Raw genomic sequence first — 8,097 nt, forward strand, 5'->3', positions numbered from 1 at the left:
TCACCGACCTACCTAATCAGAGTTCGCACGTATTAAAGTACTGCCCGGCATGTCATCAGTTTACCGTATTCTTAAGTTATTGAATAGAACCAAAGGATTATAAGCACTACTTACCGTAAATCCTCCATTAAGCCCCCCTCCCTTTTCAGGGGAAGAAAGTTAATAAGCTCCCCCCTCTCTTTTAAGCTTCCCTTCCCTTCCCTAATTATTCTTCAGTAATAAATGATAGATTGTATTAATCAATCACGACTGTAAAACTTCGTGCGGAATGATCCAGGATGGTTTATTCACCAACTGGAAGTTCGGATTTGTTGTTGATCCTCGGCTGCATGATCTTCAACTTCTTGTTTTTGTGCTTTTCCACTTTGTATTCTAGTTCTTTATTGAGCACTGATACCATCGTCTTTTCTAAATTAAATAAGCCCCCTCGTCTCTATTAAGCCCCGCCCCTCAAATGGTTTGAAATATATAAGCCCCCGGGGCAGCTTAATAGAGATTTTACAGTAGTTGAAGCAAATCACGACAACTTTATCGAAACGTTGTAAGATGTCAACCGCACACTATTTTCGTATCCAGAGGTGCTTACATGACGTCCTCTACTAAACATAATAGATGACGTGCTTCTCTGGGACGATGACGATCCTAACCTTGATCGGTGCTTTGCGCCTCTCAGACCGAATTTTATGATTGACAGGTAAAGGTTGTGGTATGTTTCCCTGATCCTCCGGTTCCGTAGCGAGTATATAAAGGGGTTAACCGCGGAGTTCAGATATCCCAAGATTAATAGCGTGATAAGCAATTCTGGTGGCGAGTTAAAATAGCACTGCTTGCAAAGACTTAGAGTGAAACTCGCAGCACAGAAAGGCAACCAGCAGAAAAACAGCGCACAGATTATCAAAGCAATGGTCTTCGTCGCCTTGAGATTTCTCTGAAAGTTCCCTTGGTCACTTGGCGCTGGGTGTCGAACTATGTGACTTGGTGAAGAGACAGAAGCTTTCGTAAAATCCTGACAACCTTTAACGTTCTGTGCTATGCGATATATCTTTAAATAGATCCCGCTGATTATGAGTATAGGTAAAACAAAATGGATAACCGTAGTAAGAGCGGAGTACTCTGGTGTAATATTGAAGTAGCAGTTGCCGTTAATGACATGGGAGGGATAATACCGCCAGCCCATAATAGGAATTAACGAAAAGGCAAGACAGTAACACCATAGGAAGACCACGACGACTCGAGAACGCTTCAGAGATAGAAACCCTCTTTTGCGGAAACGCCTTAAAGGATCACTCAGAGCCTTGTAGCGGTCAACTGTAAGGACCACGAGAGTCAGCATGGAGGTTGGTACGCTGAACAGGTACGCTGTTGTCCATACTATGCACAAAAGCTCAGTGTGTTTCCAAACGCCCCCCACAAGTAAGCTTTCTACGTCGAACGGCATGGCAAGGCACGCGGTTAGAAGATCGGAGCAAGCCAGTGAGAAGATGAAGGTCATTGTAGGCGAGGAACGGAGGCTTTTGTTGAAGCAGATTGCCGTACAAACAAGCAGGTTTCCGAGCACCGAAGTCGTGATGATGACCACGTAAAAAATCGCGCAAGTAAGAACAAATGCCGGATGAAAACTGAACTCTGCTGCTTGTGATGTGTTGTTCATTTTCTCGTGCTGAAATAAACCTATGAAATGAGAATACACTCGTGTTATAATTAATTATCCAAATAGTAGACGGTTTGAAAGCTTTTACATTAACTGAAAAACAAAGAAATTCTTACGAAGGCAATAATAGATAATTGATGGTGTGAAAATACTCATACACAGTGCAAGTATGATCTACGAGGGCGCCAATCAGTCGCGATATATTGGGTCATTTGAAGCTAGTAGCGATCACTGAATTACAAAAAAAATTCTCTCGGGCATTTATCCCCCAAAGCTAGGAGAGCTTTTAACATTTAGAGTGCTAAATAATTGTATTTTGTTGTGAAATAAGAAAATAACCCTTGCGCATGTATACATCTGACGAGCAAATTTCGTTACCAAGCCTCGTTTTGAAATTGTGAAGTTGTACATAAATGTATTCCCAAGACAGTAGACTTAAAAAGAATTCCCTCGCACAAAGAGAGCAAATTGGAAGAATTTTGCTCGCAAACTATGCTTGATGTTTAAATTTCGCTGGTCGTAACCATGACGTAATCAAGCGTAAGGACCATTCTCCAGTTGATGTTTTTGTAGCTTTGTGAGGATTTTAAAATATTTTGTTAAAAACACTTGAGGATATTTCGGTGCATTTGTAGTGGATCGTAGTGTCAATTGACATTTTACGGAAGCACTCAATAATTTGGCCCAAACTTAAAAGTGATTTTTTGTTAGATCCAAAGAGTTATGATCAAATAAGATAGTGTATTAGACATTTTTGTTATCGCCTAGGTGACACCGTACCGTGATGACTTTATGTATCCGTGAGTATAGAAGCCATTAAAACTATACTGTTAATATTTTTTCAACAAAGTACAGAAAAACTAAAACAGTGCTGCTTTCTTTTCGTGTGAGGATTACACCAGGAGGAAAGTCTTGAATTTATAAATGATTTTTGTGCCTCAGTTAAAAAAAAGAATATCATAGTAAAATACCTGCGTACTAATTCATCTAATGGGCTGAATCTTTGCAGCCCACAAAAAAATGATTTGTTATCTTTATTTGTAATTCCGACGTTTCGTATTTAGGTAAATTAATGTTGCTATTAAGGAAACGTTAAACCGACACCCACGGATTTAAAACAGAAAAAAGTTTGGATGTTACCAAAACAGGAAACAGGGAAATGAAAATAGGAAAAAAGCAGATAATAAGTAATGAGATTATACTGATAGGGCCAGAGTAAAGTGAGGTTTTGCCCATATTTTGTCATTTTTCCGTTCCCGTTCCTGTCCCTCGCTCCCTGTTTCTCGTAACATCGCAAAATTCTAACTGATTGTACTTTTTCAGTAATGCATTACGGGTAAACTTCTCTTCTCTACATTACAATAGAGATCTGGCCAAAATTAGCCATGGTTACGTACTAATTTTTTGGACTGCAATTCCGACCCAATTTGTGCTTTTTCACATGGGATTTATATCGCGAAGTTTTGTCAGATGGGGAAGGAGTAGAGCGTTGTTTCGATAGGACTAGAATCAGTACTTGGTATAAATCATAACTGAAAAATGACTCACTTCTACCCGAAGCAACTCAAAACTAATTGACTGCGGTTTTTCAAATAAATGAAATAAGAAGGAAACAAACAAATAGAAAAAAAAACTGAGAGCGAGAATAGAGAGTGGAAAACTAAATAGTATTCTCTCACTATAATATCTGAGTTTCCTCAGCTTGTCATCGTAAAGGACGCCTATTTTTCAGAAAACTTACCTGATTTTACACTCAACCCCGAGTTGTCAAGTCAAGAAATTTTCCGACGTTTATAGATGGAGGAAACTCAAGTTCATCAACCTTGTGTTTCGAGTCATTTTATTCTCAAATTTAAAGTAAAGCGATATCTAAAGCAAAGAACGCCGCAGGGCAAATGAATGACAGTTTTTAGGTAGTTTTTAATTCGACTTAGTGTATGGTTGATAAAACTCATACATAATATCCGACAGTATAACCTGGGATTCAGTTTCCTTTCCTTGCTTTAAATATCGCATTTTCATCAAAATAGATAAATGAGGCCAACCTTTGACTAATCATTCGACACTTTCGACACGCAACGTTTTCGCACGCTTTAATAAATGTAACTGTTGCTGCTACGTTTTTTCTCTGAAGACAGAAAACTGACCATAAACTTCTAATGGTTTGATTCCACACCACCTTACTAAAGTGTGGCAAGATTTTGCACATTATGACTCGAGAAAATCAAAACGTGCAATTGTTCTGCCACTGAAATGTGAAACCAGTTATTAGTTATCTGTGGCAATCAAACTCTTCAAAAAGATAAATATACTTGTTTTTTAGTTCCTAGCTAATTCAAATTATATATATTGTTAGTGAGTTTTTGTTTAACGCGACACGATTGCTTTTGGTTTTTACATATGTGTGTGAAATATTAAGTTGAGAAAAAAAACAAGGGAGATTCTTTTTTTTAGCCGAAAAAAAGGTCCTCTTTTGTAATCCATAACCAAAATCATTCACAGTATGAGAAAAGTAAATCCAAGGCGTTAGGGCTGAAGGGGAGACTGGGTACAACCCGGATCTGTACAGTACCCCAAATGATCTCCAATATGGACCGTAAATCATCCCATTACGCAAAGTCTTCGTCCTGAAAAAAATATAAGCCGGTAATTTTTCCCTGTGATGTCGCTGATAAAAACAGCACGCTCTCGCTGTTATTCGAATTTTAAGTCAATTCCGTCCCAGTAAAACCCATTAAAGAGTTATGACTTTCCGAAAAATAAAAGAAAAAAATATGATTTTCAGTTCACCGTTTTTTCCATTCTCCACCAACTCAGACGTGATCTTTTAATCAATACATGATTTTTAGACTGATAAGTTGAACAGCGAAATATTGCAGATACTGATTATAAGTTACAGTGCGCAGTGATTGGGAAGGAGGAAAGTTTATTTGAAATGACAGATCTGTAGCTATTATAAAAGGGGCCTAGTTTGTACAAAAGCTAAGGAAGTACAGTAAGTATTTAGGTAAATACGTTTATTTAAAAGGTTGACATTATAGAGATTTTTCTCGATCTTTCGACTTTTTAGGCTCAGAAACTTCTCCTAGTTTTTCTTTCATCACCTGTTACTGAACAGTGAGGCTCTTTCTAACTTATGAGCGGCTGTTAGCTTTTCGGAATTCATAGATGATCTCTAAAAGAATACACAAAAAAGAGGAATAATGAAACAAAAACAAACAAAAGAGAAATAGCAATCGGTACTTTATACTGAAACACTTAATTGAAATACCACTCATGACACAAGCCGAAGGGGTACGCAGTTTCTTTAAGAGTCTCGATACCCTTCCCTTTCGAATCTATTTTTAACACCGAAACATTTATAACTTAAAGAAAAACTCCATGTTTTACTTTAGAACGAACAAAAGACCAGAAGTACATTATCTTTCCTGTCAAAACGGCCTGTTTCGAAGAACGGCTCAAGACCGGCCGGAGGCCTCGCTCCCCGACGGCGACGGCAGAGAAAACGTCGCTATTAAAATGAATGTCGCGTTTTTTCAAATTTTTCCGTGTTCATTCCAAATTGCTGAAAATGTCAAATATAGGCGAATTTCCTCGAGTTGGTTTCTTGGGGACCGTACACCAGTTTAGAAAGGCAAAGAAAAATTCGTAGTTGCTTGTTTACGTCCTCCATAAAACGTGAAATGAGGTATTTTCACGTCGTAGTGGTGCAGTGATGGCAAAGAAATGTACAAAAAAGCATGATGCTCGTGCAAAGTTGTACTTTTGCTCAATAAACCTATTGCCTTTATGACGTTTTCGCTACCGTCACTGTCGTCTTTACTAAAGCTCCCTTATGCTTCTACCTAATCCTGCCCATCCAGTCATAAATAGCAAGACTATCACTTGAATTCCACATTCTTATTTTTGAAGCTGGAAGTAGTGGGCTCCAATTCACCCCGCGCCGGACCAATACTCAGGGTCTTGAAATAACTGAGAAATGAATTTGCTGCCTTTGCTCTGCAAACGGCTAGACCTTTCCGTGGCTCAGATGACTACGTAAAATGTCGGTCCCATCTCCAATAGGAGAGGTAAAAATCAGTAATGTCCCCAGTTTGTTCTTTCGTGCTTAATACATTGACACTAGATCTTTGTCGAGAATCCCGGTTACTATGGATACGGTTAGTAACCTTTGGTAGTCAAACATAAGATTTTTAATGCAAATTCAGAGTAAAAGCAGAGAAAACTCGATCAATGACAGCTTTTAAGTTCACTGATTGCGGACTACGTATTTATCAGTATTTTTTCTCGTTCTTTGTTTAATAGCGAATTTGTGCCTCGTTTTGTTTTCTTTGTTTTAAACTATTACAATTCAATGAATTTTTAGTACTGATTCATGCATCAAAAAAAAAAAAAAAAAAAAAAACAGGACTAAGAGAGTAATTGCAGGTTGTATTTGCTACTTGAAAACAAAGGCTGACGTACCGTTCGTGTTGAGGCCAAATAAGTGGTTATCTTTAAAGCTCCTTAATACTTTTTTAAGTCTTTTGTTCACAGTTTTAAAAAAATTGAAATTAAAGATGCTAGTTTAAGGCTAAAAGGTTTTAAAAAATTTCAAATCAAACCTTTTCGAACAATTGAGTCATCTTCAGGGTAAAAAGACCATTTACTACATGTACACTTGTTTTACTACGAAAGTGCTAGGACATTCAAGATCGTAACTCAGTCTCGCTACGTAAGCGGGCCATGGTTTGTTCGGACGGTCTTGTTATTCAGTTTTTAAAAAACCTTAAAGCGTTGCAAAATAGTATTTTCAATCTCAAGTAAATCTGAAATGTTTGTTAGTTTTGGATTTTTTGTTTGTTATTTTGATAGAGTCATCCCCAAAATTGTTTGAACATTGTATGAAATTGACCAAGCCATCCTCGTAGACCCAGGAGCAATCGGTCGGCTCGGGAATAGCTTAAAGAACTGTGGGAACCGAGGCGTTTTTTTTGAAGAAAGCTCATTACACTCTGTCGGTTTTAACGTCAAAGTTGGCGGGAGAGCATTAGTCACAGGAATGATTAATGAATTAGGAAAAAACTCGGCTTCCGTCGCACCGTTTCTTCCCATCTGACGAACTAGCTCTGGTTCACGAAAGATGAAACCAAGCTTGTTCGGTGAAGGTGGTATTTTTGCATTTTTTTTATATGGAGCAAGGTGAAGTCGAGGACAGTAATTTCACAAAAGACAGAACAAGGCCAATACTTCTGCCACCTTATTGACCGAACAATGGTCAATGGCCAAAACAAAATCTTTGCTTGCGGAACAAAGCAAGCAATGCTGATAGAGCTGGTATCATTTAGGCCCATCTTGGCCTCTCCCGGAGTCACTTTCCTAAAAGATCTATACATAGCTGTACTTCTTAACTCTTGGCTTCTCTGAACAATCATTAGGCGTATTCTTTGCCGTTGATTTTTGATGTATTCAACTCTTTCACCTGGTCAGCTGTGTTTTTGTTTCCGTCGGTTGGACGAAGCCTTTAAATGGTCTATTTCTAAATTAGCGCTTGCGCTTTCAAAGTAATCACGCTTCTTCAAGTCTATCAAAAAGGGGCATTGCAGAAGACAAATGAGGCTTCTAGTCGACCCACTGTTGGTGATATTTCTCTTGAACTTCGCTTCCGGTAAGTCCGATGTTTTTGAACCCAAAGTTTGGACCGAAAATTTGATCAAGTATATGCAATTACCATAATTTCCTTCATCGAGTCGGCGCTCGGTCAAGTATAATACTGTCATAGCTTTAGCCGCCCGCCGTGTGGCACTAGCTACTTCAGTTCATTTTAATGCAACAAAACAGTTTTAAGAGACCAGGATGACGTAATTTCTGTTTCAGCCGGAAGGAGATGTATTAAACAAGAACATAGAATACGGATGAAAGTAGCTAGAATTGTGATTCAACTCTTGCTTGATCAATAATATAGCGTACCTAATTATACAGATCCAGAAAAAAAATATCGTAAAGGGGCCGCTGTATTTTATCTGATACATCGTCTTTACATTTTGCTTGTAAAGACATGAGGAAAACAATTTCGGGGAAAAAGGCTGCGCACCTTTGTCCTTGGAGATCTAGGGACGTCTTATCGGCTGAAAGAAATTTCAAGAAGAACTTGAGAGCCTTGTCCCGAAAAATAACCCTGCAAGAGGTAATGTGCCAGAAAAATTGGCGCGCCACGATAAAATTCCTGGACAAATCGCCATTTTCATAGCCTATTTTTCGCCAATAACTTCCCCTGTCTCCCTTTTGAAGTTTTTATTAAATCCATATCAAGGGGCAAGAAAGCGCGGCCTAAACCCAGCTGCCATATCCCGGTCAAAAAAGTAAGGAAAACCCACTCACTATTTCAGTTGCTTTATTTTAACCTTTTTTGGACCCTTTAATTCCCCATTATTAATACAGATTATGTGAAAGCACGGCCCGATTTC

At 38.5% G+C, this 8,097-nt stretch overlaps 1 protein-coding gene across 1 annotated transcript; it reads right to left on the bottom strand.

Moving 5' to 3' along the window:
• Window positions 1–517: 517 nt before the first annotated feature.
• LOC140953272 (5-hydroxytryptamine receptor 4-like) lies at window positions 518–3,468 on the bottom strand. The gene is made up of 2 exons (XM_073402772.1): window positions 3,393–3,468; window positions 518–1,671 (listed from the first exon to the last, which is right to left on the bottom strand). Exon 2 carries the CDS (start codon window positions 1,649–1,651, stop codon window positions 518–520), a length of 1,134 nt encoding a protein of 377 aa, XP_073258873.1. The 5' UTR covers window positions 1,652–1,671; window positions 3,393–3,468.
• Window positions 3,469–8,097: the final 4,629 nt, after the last annotated feature.

This window comes from Porites lutea, chromosome 11 (genome assembly GCF_958299795.1).
Source record: "Porites lutea chromosome 11, jaPorLute2.1, whole genome shotgun sequence".
Classification (NCBI taxonomy): Eukaryota; Metazoa; Cnidaria; class Anthozoa; order Scleractinia; family Poritidae; genus Porites; species Porites lutea.

What these genes read in the sequence shown, in the direction of transcription:
- LOC140953272 (XM_073402772.1), bottom strand. Translation starts at nt 1,651, where the DNA reads ATGAACAACACATCACAAGCAGCAGAGTTCAGTTTTCATCCGGCATTT.